Here is a 16,191-nt window from a genome sequence, read left to right as displayed (position 1 = left end):
GCAATTACTTCACAAAGGACCAGCAGGCCAGGGAGACGGTGACATCAGCTCTACCAAGCAGCTATCACCAGGAGGCCCCTCAATGTAACTTCCAAGAGTCACTCCTCTATCAGTCAGTCATATCTTTATATACTTCCTAGTTCTGTTTATCTTCTTGAAAAGTTCCTACAACATAACAGGATGTTACCCAGAGCTTTCCAATAAAAACAGAGAAAGTTAAGTTCCTAAATGAAGAGTGAACAGGAATGGAAATCAGAAAGAAGCTGGGAAGGAACAGATGACCCAAGGGAAGAGAAAGTTCCAGGGATTAACCACGTGTCCAGATGCTCCTCGGAAAACAAGCAGCTAAGGGTCTGGAAGGCAGCAGCCATGAACCTAATAAAGGTGTAATAAGTCTTTCTCAAATAAAAGAATCCATCTTTCAGAACCAGTTAAACTTGTAAGGGGCCTCTGACAGGCCGTCTCCCGGCACTCAAAGCAGCAAATTCACAGCACCAGACCAGCTGCCAAGCAGGAGCGCGCAGCCAGGCTGTCCGGTGCTGGGGGGCCAGCGGGCGAAGGCACTGCTGGGAGCCGTGCGTCCCGTTACCTTGTACCAGTTGCGGTCGTGCTCTGTGGCGGCGCTGTAGTACTGCAGGACTTTGGGGATTGTGCTCTCGTTGATGCCCTGGAGGTTCAGCTGCCATTCCCCAAGTTTCAGGAAACACCTGGGAACAGAGAAACAGGCCCCATATGTTGCTCCCTCCTCAAAGGAGAATGAGTTACGACAGGGAGCACTACGGCCTTTCTGAGTGTTTCGCTTGCTCTCAGGAAGCAACATGATGGAGCCAAGAGAGCTGTAAATCACAGAGAAGGAAAAGGATGGGTGTTTGGGATACACTTTTGTGGTATTATCTCTTCTTAACAGAGGTCTTTCAATGCTAGCATAAACCGGGGACCAGGTACAGGTAGGTCTGCATGGACCTGTCTTTCCCAAATCCAAGTTTTGTGGGTGGCAGCAGTTGGGAGTAGTTTCTTTTATTGCCACATGGCGTCTGCCTCACTTTCCCTTCCCCATTCTTTACAGTGACAATGTTAACAGCTAGCATTCGCTGACTGCTGCTCTGTTTCAGGTACTGCTCCACATGCTTGGCAATGTGCTCTCTCCACTAATCCTCACACCACTTAGGTACCACACCACCCTAGGAAATAGGAACTCTCACTATCCCTGGTTTATATGACGACCAACTGGAAGCACAGAGAGGTTAAGTAACTTATCTAAAGTTGCACATCAAATTAGCAGCACATCTGGCATTGGAAAACAAAGAGTCTAACTGGGAAGCCAGAGACCAGGAGGGGAACAGCACATGGGTGCTCTTGGGCTCCTGAATCCTGTAGAAATAAGTAGCAGAGGCTCGGGGGCAGTGTGATCTGATGGCTGCCTGGGGTCTCTACGGGAAAAGGTAAGGTGGAAGCAGCTGGCTGCCCAAGGACATGCCCACGGACACCTCCCTGCTGCGGAGGCTGCTGGCATGGTGGGCCAGGGTGCGTCCAGCCTTGGCCAGCGGGGACCTCACCGGGCCATGAGCTTGTGCAGCTCCTGCTTGTGCTGCTGGTCCTCAGGGGCGATGGCGTGCTGGGCCTGCTGCTGCATCGTCTGAACAAAGTGCTGCATGTGCTGGAAGGCGTCGATCTGCACAGGACAAGGGCACAGGGAGCCACTTGGCATGCGGCCCAACCTCATGGGAAATGAACTACTGTTCATGTGATAGGCGTGTGAGCCAACCCCTCTCGAAACAGAGCACCCTGGAACACGGGGTAAGAACACTGTAGGGCCAGGGCATGATGCTGGGCTTTTCAAGATTTCATATTTTTTCGACTCAAGTCTTAGCTCTCCTTTGCCAACTGTAATTGCTGGTTTAATAAGCCTTGGAAAAGCTACTTGCCTGGCTACCCCAAATAACAATTCCTAGGAAGTAATTGGAAACAACTGCTTACTCACTATCCGCATACTGCCCTGGGGGGAATTAGACTGATGGGGAATTAGTTCAGGCTAGTAAAACTTTATTATTTGTTTAAAACGCTGCAGGACCTTGGACACTCCAGCAGAGCAAAAACTACTGCTAAAGAAAAATCTGATAGACCCCTCAGTACCCGAATAAGAACACAGAGATGGGATGAACAGGCCATGCCTCCACGGGGAAGAGGAGGAAGTTACCAGCTAACGAGACACCCAGTTGAACCGTGTGTCCTAGCAGCAAAATCTTCAAGGAATCCTCAAGCAGTGACAACTTTTTACACTATGGGATTCCATACCAAGTGAGCAGAAGGTTGGGTTAGGAACAGAAATTCCTGGTAAACAGGAAAACAGATTAGGAAACAGCCAAACCAGGGAAGAGCAGAGACAGAGACCTGGGAGTAAGTTACAAGCCATCTGTATAAGCCTGCCACATCCAGACACACCAGCATCTTGATAAAAGGAGTCCATACATTTTTAAAGGTCTCCATGGATGGAGGTAGAGCATACAAACATCAGAAGCTCAAATGGAAAAAAATAGTGAAATTTAAATCTACCAACATAGATTCCAACATAAGTCTACCAACATAGGCAGGGTAGAGTGGAGACACAGTATGCGAGAGAATGTAAAAAAGAGGCAATGTGTTCTTTGCTGCAGAAAAGGAGGGGAAAAAAATAAATATTTTCAATAAATAAGGTCAGACTGATCTTATAGTAAATCACATGAATTACTTTTCTTTTTCTTTTTAAAATAGAAACAATGTCAGTGGTGATGGCCTTGAAGGAAAATGAACCTCCCTGGCTTGGCCGTCAGGGCCAATCTCAGATACTTTCCAATAAAGGAGTATTTGGCATCGAGGGCCAAGGCCGGAGCGACTCACCTGGGAGCTGACCTGCGTCGCTCGCACGTGCGCCTCTCGCTTCTTTCACAATGGCGCCTGCACCCTGGCCACTTTCATTTTTTCTACCTTAATAAAACTCTGATTCATCCTTGAGATCTTTCCTGGGTGACTCAAGAACCTGCGCCTGACACGAGAAAGGTCCCAGGGCAGGGCCAGCCCCTGCCTGGTGTGGAAGTGACCTAGTAACAAGATGAGCCACTCAATACTCTGGAATAATGGAATCAACCTTAACTCCTGATCATGAAGTCTCACGCTGGACCCCAACCCTTGATGCTAGCCTACAGGAACCAGTATCATTGATGGAGTACGTGTGATGGGCCACGTGTCAGGCACTTTACCTAAACTTGCACAGTAACCCTTCAAGCAGGAAGCCTTGAGAGCTGACTCAAGACATTCCAGAATTAAATAAGGAAAAAAGAGCTGGGGCTAACCCAGAGCCAGAATGAGGTGACAAACAACTGGTGAGGCAGCCGATCCATGCATGAGGACAGGGCAGACACACAGATGTTCCAGCAGTTACCACGACATCTGCCTTCACATAGCCCTGTTACTCACCCCTGCTTTGAAAAATGAACTACATTAGCATCCCACACCTGGGAAGTGATGGATGTCCCTTTAGTTCTTCTATGAGAACTACACTGACCAGACTGAAATTGGATTAAAAAGTGAAAAAAAAAGAACTGGGAGGCAGTACTAAAACGATCAATCACTGAAAAGGCGAGAGATGACTCGTGATCAGTGCGCACATCAAGCAGGTGAGGACTGAACTGGGCACTCAGACGCCGCGAGCTTTCAGAGCCCACAGGCCGTGTCAGGACAGTCAAGGCCTAGAGCTGGACTCTGGAAGACTCGGCAAGGTGCTGAGTGAAAGATAAATTGCCCGAGCCGGGAAGGCTGGGTATCAGTTTGGATAGGAAGCCCAATGTGAAGTTTAGTGAGTTTACCCAGCGTGGGAGAATCTAGTGTTTCTCTACTTCGTTGCATGGAGGCAACTTACTTTCAAGGAATTAAAAAAAATCTATTAAAAACATTTCTTTTTTCCATTCCCAGGAAGTGAGGGGAATAATGACTCTCCTTATAGATGCAGAAATGGTCACTCAGAGTAAGAGGCTTCTCTCAGGTCCAGACTTTAGGGTGGGCACAGTATTCCTGGTTTTTGACTGCCTGAGCGGTTTACGGGCAAGACAATGATCTATTTCACATAAGGGCCAGGCTGCAACTAAATGCTGTGAAGCATTTTGTTTGCACAAATACCCATTGCCTACGCCTTCCTGCAGAACAGGGCCTGATCTTCCTCAAACACCTTCACCTGCCTTAAGTAAGGCGCGGAGAGTCCTTATTTATAGGGCAGGAAAATAAAGCTCAGAGAAGTAATTGACTTGTTTGTTCACACAGTTATTAAGTAGTCAGTCTTCTTTGGGTTGAGCTCTTACAAAGATGTGACATATCTAGGTCTGGGCTTGAAATTCAAACACCTAACTTTAAATAGGTTTCTAAATTTTTATCCATGTGGTTTTATGGCTCTCACCAGAATTTGGGCTCCTAATAAAAGGCCTTAATCTGTGGAGAAGTGGGGCTGTGGTCAGTTAAAGAAGCCACTCCCTGGTTGAGATATTAGCCAAAGGCTCTTTCTGCCTGCCTTCGTCAAGACGTTCAAAGACTTGGACGCTACGTGGAGGGAGGGAACCAGACTACATTCAGATCCAGCACCTTCTGTTTTTCTCATTTGCCTGGAGGAAGGTCGTGCTTTCAATCAGAAATGCATTGGCTTGGAAGGCTTACAGAGACTGAAAACACACAAACCAAAACAAAAGCCCAAACTGCACATTTGGAGAAGGAACTTGGGCCGTTACGACTGAAGCAAACCCTGAAGGCGCAGTCCTGGGTACAGGTCTGTCCATCCCACTCCCAGTGGCGATCACAGCCATGGGATCAACCACTCACAAAAGGAGTCCATTTCTAGACCCAGGCCAAGGATCTCCTGCATATGCCTTCAGCAGAGACACCCTGCGATGTTATCACCTCTCCCCATAGCTGGCCCCTGGGGCCGCCTGGCATTCCTTTCTCACCACAGGCCCCCTGCGGGGACTCCCTCTTCTGTCTGGTGAGGAGGAGGATGTGGGAGCCAAAGCAGGTGCTCATTGTGCCTGCAGGCGCCCTCCCTGACAGTCATCATCGCCACCATCCAGGAAGACTGCCTAATAAAAATGAAAACCCCCACCAGGAGCCACATCTATTTCCCAAGGACCGCCTGTAAATAAAGGGAGAGGAATTCCGCACTGGCTGTGAGACGACTTTCCCCACTGGTTTCGGCATCACATTCTGGGTGGTGGTGTTTTGAATCCCAAATCGATGATAGGAAAGGAGACGAGAAGTCTGAAAAACCACACAGGCCTTGTGAAAGTGCCAGTGTTTTCGCAAATGTGCTGAATGGCCCATCTTCTCTGAGGGGGCAGGAGCGGTGCTGTTCCTGTGCTGCCGCACATCCTGGCTGCTCATGCGACTGTGACCGCCCTCACTGGTTTGATCAATGGTGTACATGCATCTCCCTGAATATGATTCACTTTTTGAAATCAGGCCAACCAGCTTCCTAACGGGAGCGACCCCCGACACGATGGCTCTCTGTGGGCCTTGCGGAGGCAGTGAGAGGCAGAAACTTGGCCTGCTGTTGGACGCATTCAGATACAGACCTTGCGAGCACTCTTCCACATGTTTTTCATGTAGGCGTAGGTCACCTGAGGGTGGCCTGTTGGCAGGGGATGGTCAAGTTGCCGAGACGGATCAACTCCCAGGAGCAACACTAAGGTTTTATGAGCAAGAGCCTTAAAAACAAGAGAGGCCAGGGTATAAACAGAACCGGGGCAGGGGCGCATTCCCTCCTCAACCTCCTCCCGCCGCCCAGGGAGGGGGCTTACTCACCAGCCTGCCACTCTTGCCACACAGGCTTGCATACTTGAGCCAGGTCCTCATGTCCTCATGAGGGCTGACCACAAGGGACCGCACCATAAGGATTTTCTGCCAGTCCTCCACAATACGCTGGCAGCCCTGGAACATTCGCAGGTGAGGATTAGATATGTCCTCTGCTTTATCTTAATCCCCAGAAGCAACAGCAAGGCCCGCCGTGAAACAAAAAAAGAGATTCATTTTTCTAATCTCAGCTTTCTCAATGGAAGGGTACTGTGATCAAATCTCCTCGGTGGGGTTTCTCAAAATTCCGGGAGCAGCAGAACATGGACTCTGGAACTTGAAGGCTGACTCTGCCACTTACTATCTATGTGACCTTGGACAGGCTCCATAACATCTCTGTGACTAATCTGTAAAATGGGATAAAAATAATACCAACTTCATAGGGCTATGGTGAGGGTTAAATTATTTAAGTTTCTTTTCTGAATTGTAAATAATGCATTTTTAACTTTATTTTTTTGCTTTAGTTTCTCTGGTTGAAGATGACTCTTACTGCCGAAGAAATTCAATGTAAAAGTAGCATTCAAATTTCAAAAACTAAGTGTAAAAGTTTAAATAATTAAAATTTCAAATGATGGTGTTTATAAGTTGGTAGCACTTACATTTCTGAAGTTATTAACACCTAAACCTGCACTCAGACTTTTGTCCTTGCTTACGCTTAGTCTTTCCTTTGTTTTTGTCTCAGATCAAAAACTGCAGAGAAGGGGAAGTGCCTCACTCATTCACATGTATAAATTCTTCTTAATTAAAAAAGAGTGACTTAATCATTATCAAAAGGGCTAAGCTAATTTCATATCAAAAGACTTCTGAGGGCAAAGTGAGCCTCTCCTTTTCCACTCAGATAAGCCATCAGGAGAGATGGATTTCAGAGACCTATCGCCTCAGTGGTGAATTCCACGAAACCAAACGAGCCGTCCTCTGCAGAAATAAGTTTAAAAGTCTGGGAGCAATGATGGTAGGCCTTTCACCGTGACGGGACACAGACTGAGCCTGAATAAAGAACCCCAGAAGAGACCCAATGCCAGTGAGGCTGACATCTACTCTGCCTCGTGGGAGACACTGGCTGGGGATTTCAGTCTGGATGGCTTGTCCACAAAGTGGCAGTCTTCCCCTCTAGGCAGTTTGGTGAGTGTTTCGACAGCAAGCCATCCACAAGAGCCAAATTTCTACCACAAACTTAATGCTTTATTTTCAGGCCTTGGACCATATCTTTTCATCCCATTAAGCATGACAACAGTGATTTGGAAAGTTAGAAAAACAGAGAAAAGTATATTGAGTGAGTGTTTTGATGACTCCTCACCATCTGCTAGTTTCTCCCAGATGCTGAAATAACGTGGCCCCTGTCAGGCAGAAAAACACCTTGTCATCTTGAGATACGAAAGTGACGAAGGCTTAAAATGATGACAGTGTCTTGGACACAGTAAAGTCAGACATGACCTCCCCTCCCCAGGACTCTAGTCCACGCTCTCACTGGATTAAGCTCCACTTGTTAGAATGGCGGGGGATTCATCAGATCTCTGGCTTGGAAACTCTTCACAATGACAGGCACTTAAAAAACCAGGGTGTGTACAAGTCAAGTGGGCAATGTTTGCTTTGGTGTTCAACAGACAATTTTCCATCAAAACATTCAACGGGCATTTCATAATTGCTAATAAAACACGGGAGGGAACTGCATGTGCTCGCTTCAGGGCATGAACGACTACTATGCCCTGGACGGTCCCCTGCCCACTGCTCTTTCCTTTCCAGCGGAATGCGCCCTGAGCTGCCGAGACAGGAATGCAGCCTGGACTCCAAAGGCCTTGCCGCAGCCCACTGAAAAGCCTGGAAGCACAGCCCTTGACGGGCCTGAAGACAGACCTTGGAATTAAGTGTGGCCCGAGCCAAGAGGAAACAGTTTAAAACCGAGGACGTTGATTATGACAAGGAGGGGGACAAGTGGCTTCTGAAGTGGTAACGGCTTTCTCTCTTTTGCTGATGAACGTCCCCTCCAACCTACTCAAGGACTGGGAGAACTGTCCTTTCCAAGGACACTTAAGACTGCTGACTCCCAGACCTGGACTCGACAGCTCCTCGTGCTAAAATGGTCAGAATGTACAATGAAAACACTGAGGGAAGACTTGGAAGAGTTTCTCTGGGATGGGAAACGTCAGTGGAAAACTGTCTGAACAGAGACCATGGATGACTGTGACCCGAGGAACTGTACATGGCAGGCACTGAGAATATCAGGCAACCCCACGGAAAGGGCCGGACGCGCGTGGCCAGCGACTGGCTGTAAAGCTATGGTGCTCAGTGCTAGCCGCACACTGGAGTCACCTGGGGAGGCTAAAAAGGTACTGGTCCTGGGTCTGTCCCTAGGAGTTTTGATTTATTTGGTCTGGGAAGTGGCCTGGATATCTGAATTCTTAAAAGCTTTCCAGATCATGCTGTTGTGCAGCTGAAATTGAGAGCTGCTGATTTGGAGGTTAAGATTCTCAACTGGCTGGCTGTGCCCCTTATCAAAGACTTCTTTTATTCCTAGAGAAGAATAAAAGGAGACTGGAAAATTGGTCATCCTCACAGCTAAAGGGTCGGCTGAAATGCTTTAGTGTTTTGCTTTGAAGCAAACAGGCCTGTGAGGAGGTGGGAAGTATACGCTGAATGGAACAGGAGAGGGCGGTGGCCAGCTACTCGGGCTTCCCACCAGGCTCACCTGCAGCCTCTCCCACCAGATCTGGCGGATGATCTCGCGTCGCTCAGGGACAAGTTTGTACTGGATCACCTCCTCCAGCTCGGACAGCATGTGGCAAGAAACCATGGCCTGACAAAAGCAAATCACATTCTAATTGAATACACACAAACCACCCAAAAGCCAGGATTCACTTCAGTCATTTCTTCCGGCGCAGGGTATCTGCTGCAAACACACAGGCGTGCGCTCAGCAGCCCGTGAGTCCTCAGTAGCCCACTCTGAAAAAAGGGCTGGAAGGAGGCTCTAAAATGACAACTGTAGAATATCTGGCACTCACCCCATACGCCCGACTGTAGCTCTCTCCTGCCATAGCAGTTAACTCAGCATCCAGCAGGTCCCTGGCTTTATCGATGCACTAGGAGAGAAACAGGAAACCCCTGGAACCGAGCTTTGGACTGGGGATCAGAGGGCATGCTGTTATTTTCAGGCTTCTCAACGAGCTGCAGACGTTACCGGCCTCACTTAAATTCCAATGACAAAGAGGAAAATTCACCAAAGAAGGGAAGAAACCTCTTCCCAGATCTGAGTGGCTAGAGAAGCATACTGCCTGATTTCTTGGCAAAGGCAGAAATGCATGGCAGCCACAAGCTTCACATATATGATTAACACCCAAAATCTTGAACAAGGGAGGGGAGATGGGTGCTTAGAATCACTGTATTCTTGCAGTTCCACAGGACGATTTCGGGATCTACCTGCTTTCACCTTGTCCTTATGGGCATGCTTGTGTAAACACTCAATGGCTCCGGGGTCATCCCTGACTTAAAAGCACCTTGTCCTCACGGGACAGTGGCTCTGACATTGGCAAAGGAATGCCCAGTCCTCCCTGTGTGAAAACAAGGGCTTCTGGGCTGGTGCCATGTAGGGCCCAGGTCTCAGTTCTCGTCATGTACGTCAGAGCCCCGGGGGTGGCATTGGGACTGCAGATGCAGACCTCTCTGTTCATCTGTTAAAAACCCATCACGTGGATCTCTTTCTCATTTGAATGTTTAAGGTTAATTACCATGTCCCCATCCTTTAAGTGCTCAGGTCATTTACCCAAGCATCCCACGCGAGACAGCCTGGTGCCTGACAGGGTGGACGTGATTAAGTCATTATTTCCCTCAGCAAGTCAGCACAGGGTTTTCAAATAAAGCACTGCTTTCCTGGAAGGTCATCAGCGTGTGACACACCTGCAGAGCCAGAAGAAACCTGTGGCTGATTTCTGCTGCGGAGGGTGCCTGATGACACGGACAGCTTCTGCCACAAGGAATGGTAAGGCAAGGTGGTAAAAAGGACGCAACGATGGCCCAAGAAGCTCACTCCAAAAGCAATCTGAACGGTCACTTCCAGAACACGTGTCCCTCTCAGAGAGGAAAGTGGCCCCGGCGAAGGCGCTGGCAGTCTTATTCTCACTGAGCACTATGCTCCAAAGCTACCCTAATGAGTTCAGAGCCAAACTCCTGAGCGGAAGTAGAGCAGCCTATCCACACAGGCCCCACGTGCCTAGGAGCTGAGAGGCCACGCAGCATTACCTTCTCTTTGCTAGATGGTCTGGGCTTTTACCTGTTGTGCCAGGGAGAAGAGGTCCTGGTGTAGTGCCAGTACGGCTCTGTAAAATGCCCCATCGTGGGTGTCCCGAGGGATCATACAGGTGTACTCTTCCATGCTGTCCCACTGACCTACAGAGAGAGAGAGAGAGAGAGAGAGAGAGAGAGAGAGAGAGAGAAGCATTAGGGTGGTCAACGTGCTGGGCTAAAGGCAGCATCTCAGGCAGGCATTCCCCTTGTTACCGCACTTAGCTTGGGGATCAAACCAGACAAACTTGAGCCTGATGGGTCAAAATCCTGCAGCGACCCTCTATATGCTGTGGGGTCGAGCAAGCCAACCTCACAAACAAAGCCACACCTGTGTTCCAAACACAGGACTCCACTGCAGGCCCAGGGAGCTCCATAAAAGATGGGAGAAGCGGCAGGAGAGGAAAGCCCGCGTGTCCAGAGGGCTTGATGCAGTGTCTCATTAACCTGGAGGGCTCTCTCAGGCTTCTCTAGGTGAGATGGAATGGCTTTCTTCCTCACTAGTTAGGCTCTCACAGTCAATGGTACACTGCAAATTACATTTTCCCCTTAACAACTGAAAATGGCCATTATCCAGACAGGGGACAGGATCAGACAAACAATTTGCCTATTTCACTCTGGCAGTACCTTTGCCTCAGAAAGGATGAGATAAATATTTTAAGAGGCTCTGTTATAACAGAAAGATGGGCAGGGTCATGGCACAGTAGTCTCTGTGTCACGGCCGACGGGGAGAATGGCTGCAGCCAGGAATGCAGATGAGAGAGGCTTCCCCAGGTGGGGTGAGCATGAGTCGAATGCCAGGATTTCCAAGACCATATGCAGAAAAGATATCAGCTTCCCTAGCTACAAACTGCAGGGCTGCCAATTTTATAAGGCATTTTCCTGCCTTTCACGCCAGTCCAGCAGCTCATCCATTCTCAATGCCTCTGGGCAAAAGCAAAATAGCAAACAATGACTCCTCAGGAAGCAATTTATTTTTGAAAAATGTTTTGGCTCCAGCCCAGAGCTCATGAAAGGAAAGGATATAAGCTCTGTGACTCAGGAGGGATAGAATGTAGGCAGAAGGTTATGTAACCTTCCTCTGGACTTGATGGCTGAAGCTTTTCTCCTGAGACATCCTATGGGCCCTTTTCCCTCATTAAGAACATTGCTGGAACAGATGCTGGGGCCTGGTGTCAGAAACCTGCACAATCTGTGGGTATTAAAAGGGAATCTTTGCTTTAAAATATTTGAGGAGAGGGGATAAGGTGGGCGAGTGTTGGGCAGCAAGGAGAAGAGAGAAAACAAAATTGTCAAAATGTTTATCATTGATAGAGACAGTGAAAGGCATATGGGGGTTCATTATACTATTTTATTCAGTTATGTATATGTTGGGAAAGGTAAGAAATAAAAGTAGATAGAGCACTAGTTTCTCTATTCCTGCTTGGGCTAAAGACATGATGAGTGGAGCTCCAGCAGCCACACTGGAGCATGAGGTAGACTTGAATGTAGAGGCCCCATGCAAGGCAGGAATATGGAAAAAGGCTGATGACAATCAAGTCAGAACACTAGTCTGGGAATTTCTATCTCGAGATTTCATTCTCAGGAGAGAAAATAAACCAGTAACTTGTTTAAGACAAAAAAAAACCCAAACACACCTCACTAAATATCTTAATTTTGACGCTTGCTCACTGTTTTCCTTGGCTTCTCTGTGAAAAGCCATTTTTACCCATGTCTAACAACTTAGTCAAAATCATCAGGCAGAGGCAGCTGGAAGAGACAGACGTGAACACAGACCCCAATTGGACACTTCTGTAGGTCTGAGAGCCTCCCTGCAGCCACAGCACCTCACTTTCGGATGCGAGCGCCCAGCCTCCCCCTCCCCACGTGGACCCGGGCGCCATGAGGAAGCCTCACCTAAACCCCACGCAGCCGCAGCTGCCATCCGGGCCATCTTGGCTTGGGTCTCATCATTGACCAGGGTCCACTTTTCACAGCACTGCTGGTGGAGCTGCCCCCTGAACGGAAGGAAATCACACAGCTGAGTTAACTGAAATCACCTCTTCAACCTGCTGCTCTTTGGCCTCTTGGGTTAGCTGGGGGGCCGCAGAGGAACTGGATGGTTGGGGCCTGCCTTGAACCAGGAGCCTTTAAAGAAAAAGCAATTTTGTTTGGGTCCCACAACAGAGAAGTGATTGGCAATTTGCCGTTCCTACGGCCTGGTACTCATTATTTGTCTGAAAGTGAGTTATCAAAGATAGGGACCACGTCTCACTCGATATGATGTGAAATGCCCTTAACATCTGGCCCCCTTCATAAATATTAAATGTCTCCCCTCACATGCCAATGAATTCCAGCTCTTTCCCTTTGGCAGGCCTATAGAGAAAGCAATCTGAAGAGAGACACATCTGGACATTCATTTTGGGCCTGGGGCTATAGGGAGAACTGGCTCTTAAAAATATTATACAAATGGTTGCAGGCTGACATGAAACCAATCTGCACAGAAGGAAGAAGGCTCTTCAATGGTCACGTCTACTAGAAATCCAGACGCTGCTTGTTCTCAGAATTTTGCATAATTTCCAAGAGCGTTGCTAAGGACTCTGAGACATTGAGATTATGAGTGACGCTAAACAGGCTCCCGTCCGCAAGGAGGGCGAAAGCCCTCTCAAGAACAGATATGGCCTCATGACGGTGGAAACAGCTGCCTCCCCGGTCCACCTCTGAATGGGAGGAAACACCGCTCTGCCGGAGTAGGTACAAGTTGTGTTTTCATGCGAGCGTCACAACTCAGCGAGGGGACTCTTCAGTTTTCCCTGCTTTCTGAGAGAGATGCTGCAGGATGTTCTCGCTTGGTACTGGGAGTGGAGGTAAGTTCCGAGTGGCCCGGCTCAGAAGCCTCATGGGACATGGGTTGCACTACATTATAAGGTGACATGGGTCGGGGGCAGAGATAAACTTGCTGACAGGTGCCTCCATCTAGGAGAGCGGGCCAGGCCCATTATCCCAGAATCGGGGCTCAGGAGTCACTAACTTCACAACTCTCTGGCGCATGATCAAAAGAGGCAGGGACACAAGCATTCCAACCCGTACGCAGCCAAGATCAAAAAGGAAGAGAACTGGGCAGCCACCCTGCCCGACCCACTTGCTGAAGAAGCCCAGTGACAGAAGGAGGATGAACCTAGAAGCCTCCGTGATTAGGTCCTGCTGGGGCTTGGCTCAGAGCAGCATCTCAAACCGTCCTGCGCATCAATCAGAATCCCCTGCAGGGTTTCTTCAGCTAGACTGCTAGGTGCCATGTCCTGAGTTCCCGATTCAGGAGGCCTGCGCAGGGGTCTGAGAATGTACATTTCTAACAAATTCCTAGGTGATGTGGATGCTCTGGTACAGGGGCCACAGTGTGAGAACCACTGGCTCAGGGCATAGGACTGGCTCCTCTGGGCAGCGTATCTTTGTTGGGGCCCGACCTGGAGGTAGGAAAGAAAGCTACATGATTTGCAAACGGTTCTTCCAACCCTAGAATTAAATTATTTTTCAAATCCAAGTGAAAGTTTATTTAGAAAGTCACAGAGGTAGAAAACGTGAGCCAGCACGGCTGTGGGAGCTCAGGAAACAAGTTACAGAGGCAAAAGAAGGGCCCTTGGAGCTTAGGAGAGAAAGAGAGCAAAGGTACGCACCTTGAGGGAGGAAGAGGGGGAAAGGAGAATTCAGATTTTTTAGAGCTCGCTGCCACAAGCAATTCAGCATCCCTCTAGTCTTTTTCCAGGACCGCCCTTTTCTGTGCCATGGGTCTAAGGATTTGCCTCTGCTTTTCATTTAGAGGCATGGAGCAAGTTCAGTGTGAAGCGCCAGGAACTAGTTCCCCGAGGGGCGAGGCAGGAGCGGTGCAGGGGCAGGGTCCTGGAAAAGCGACCCTGACAGTGAACGCCGGCACCGCCTTCAGCTGCGGCGGAGCCAGCAGCTGTCAGAGCTCGACCCCCCGGCAAACATTTGCTACAAATAAGAATGCAGAGTATACTGAGTCTTTACTCTCAAAGGCAGCTGGGAGAGAACAAAATGAAATAGATTAAAAATATGAGACTGTGTGTGGGACAAAGGCCTCTCACTGCACGCCAGGGAGGGCCAGGTAAAAGCCTCGTCCCCAGGACTCTGACTTTCCCACCTAGAGCAGCAGCAAAAAGCTTAGCGGGTGTTCTTTCATTTGGAACACCTAAGTGGCTGGCTGACTCCCAAATAATCTGTTCCCAAGGACCCAGAGGCCACGTAAGGAAGAGTGTGGGGCCGGGGTTTGCCTAGGCTCACCCTGGCTGTGGGTGTGGCTGTGTGCACGGTGGGGCCGGGGGGCTGACTCCTGCAATCAGCTTCCTAGAGGCAGGTGAGTAGGGGGATGGGGGCGTGTCAGCTCAGTGGAAGCCCTAGGTCGTTCCTGATGCCACCTCTGGTGAATGCAGGCTGCAGGCATGTTCAGGATATATACTCAAAGCAAAAGCAATTGAGAAATTGCTCTCTGAATATAACTGACTGAATAAACCATGTAAGAAACCTACATATAATCAGGAAAAGACTTTTGCTTCTTTCATCTCTTTTTAAATCCTTTTAGTCTGCTGCATTCTTAAATCCCTTGGTCAGCATCACCGGCCACTTATACTTTATAGGTAATTATAAAACTGGAACGAACCCAAGCGATCAGAGGCAAATGGGACCAAGGAGTGCAGCGTCAGGAGACCTGGATTGCTGTGCTCTTGGGAGACCTTGGGCTGCCTGAGTCAACTTCTATGACTCAGTTTCCCAATGGTCACATAGGCAGACAAGACAAAATTGCATCTAAAGTCTCTTCTAATACATCCAAGTTGTCCCTACTTAACCCATCTAAGGAAAGTAGTCATCTTTAATTTAGAAAAGGCAGGGACATTTCTATTAAATATTCATGTGACTGGATATTAATCCCTTCTTCTTCCCTCAAGGTGCGTATCTTTGCTAAAGGTATCAGGAAAGGACCAGGAAAGTTGTCAAAGGGGGAAGAGACAGTTCAGGTAGGCCTTGAAATAAGGGGAGGATTTCAAAAACAAGACAAAGCAGCAGAAGAAAAGGTGGGTAATTCAGGAAACTGAATGAATGAATGCAGAGAAAACAAACTTCTGTGGGGTTTGCAGGAGAGCGAATGGTTTGCCCAGAGTGCAGACTGCGGGGGAGGCACTGAGAACTGGGCGGAAGAAGTGAGCTGAGGTCACAGCAGGAAAGACTGTGAGGAGGCTGCGGCATTTATATTAAATCATTTGAGGAACTGACTGGAGTTGGATTTTTGGAATGTTTACATTGTATTTTTAATCTTCCTCTTAATAACATATGGTTGCCTGATAACCAATTAAAAAGTTGAAGAAAATGTTTTTGAAATAAGGTGGCTAATTCTCATTAACATACTTTTCAGCAGAGGATGCTACAGTGATGGACATGTTCTATACCTGTCCTGCTCAATGCAGTAGCCGCTAGCCACACTGGCTACTGGGCACTTGGAATGTGGCTACTGTGATGGATATTTAATTTCATTTAATTTAAAAAGAACCACATCTGGTCAGTGGCCACCATTTTGGACAGTATAGTTTAGATACCTGTTGGACATAAAAAAAATCCAGCGTTAGTTGTACAAACTGATGGAGCAGATTTGATAGAGGATGCTTCCTCCATTTACTGAGGTAAATTAAAATGGAATGCTAATTATGAAAATAAATAACAACACGTGAATCTCCCTAATAATGGCTAAGTTGACAAACCAATTTCAAATAACTTTAGATTATCTGTATATATATGTGATCCAATCCCTAAGGCTAAATTCATTGACATTAAATTTTCATGCACTACATTACAACATTGTTTATTTGGGAAATACAACTTTATATTAAGAAATAAATATAGCAATCACTTACAAAAAATCTGTAATTTGGTGTAGCAAGAGATCATTCTTTTTAGAAGTCTTACTTTGATTTCTAAATAACATTTTTAAAACTTTGAGGTATACAATTTTTAAACAAATCAAAGTTGGTCTATATTGAAGAGACCGAGGTGTGTTGATGCAAT

General features: G+C 47.9%; 1 protein-coding gene across 1 annotated transcript in view; it reads right to left on the bottom strand.

Moving 5' to 3' along the window:
* The window catches only part of MTOR (mechanistic target of rapamycin kinase), a 111,576-nt gene that overhangs the window by 20,180 nt on the left and 75,205 nt on the right, over positions 1 to 16,191 (bottom strand). Inside the window, exons 31-38 of the mRNA XM_054579749.1 lie at positions 12,037 to 12,137; positions 10,130 to 10,245; positions 8,865 to 8,942; positions 8,552 to 8,659; positions 5,818 to 5,943; positions 5,589 to 5,720; positions 1,557 to 1,672; positions 590 to 707 (exon numbers count right to left, since the gene is read on the bottom strand). Of these exons, the coding sequence (XP_054435724.1) occupies positions 590 to 707; positions 1,557 to 1,672; positions 5,589 to 5,720; positions 5,818 to 5,943; positions 8,552 to 8,659; positions 8,865 to 8,942; positions 10,130 to 10,245; positions 12,037 to 12,137 (895 nt within the window). The remainder of the gene's footprint in view (positions 1 to 589; positions 708 to 1,556; positions 1,673 to 5,588; positions 5,721 to 5,817; positions 5,944 to 8,551; positions 8,660 to 8,864; positions 8,943 to 10,129; positions 10,246 to 12,036; positions 12,138 to 16,191) is intronic.

The sequence above is a fragment of the Pteronotus mesoamericanus genome, unplaced genomic scaffold, assembly GCF_021234165.1.
Source record: "Pteronotus mesoamericanus isolate MK-2021 breed Mesoamerican mustached bat unplaced genomic scaffold, CSHL_Meso_final contig_557, whole genome shotgun sequence".
Classification (NCBI taxonomy): domain Eukaryota; kingdom Metazoa; phylum Chordata; class Mammalia; order Chiroptera; family Mormoopidae; genus Pteronotus; species Pteronotus mesoamericanus.
The sequence above is the reverse complement of the archived record's forward strand: the minus strand, read 5'-3'. Positions and strand labels throughout refer to the sequence as shown.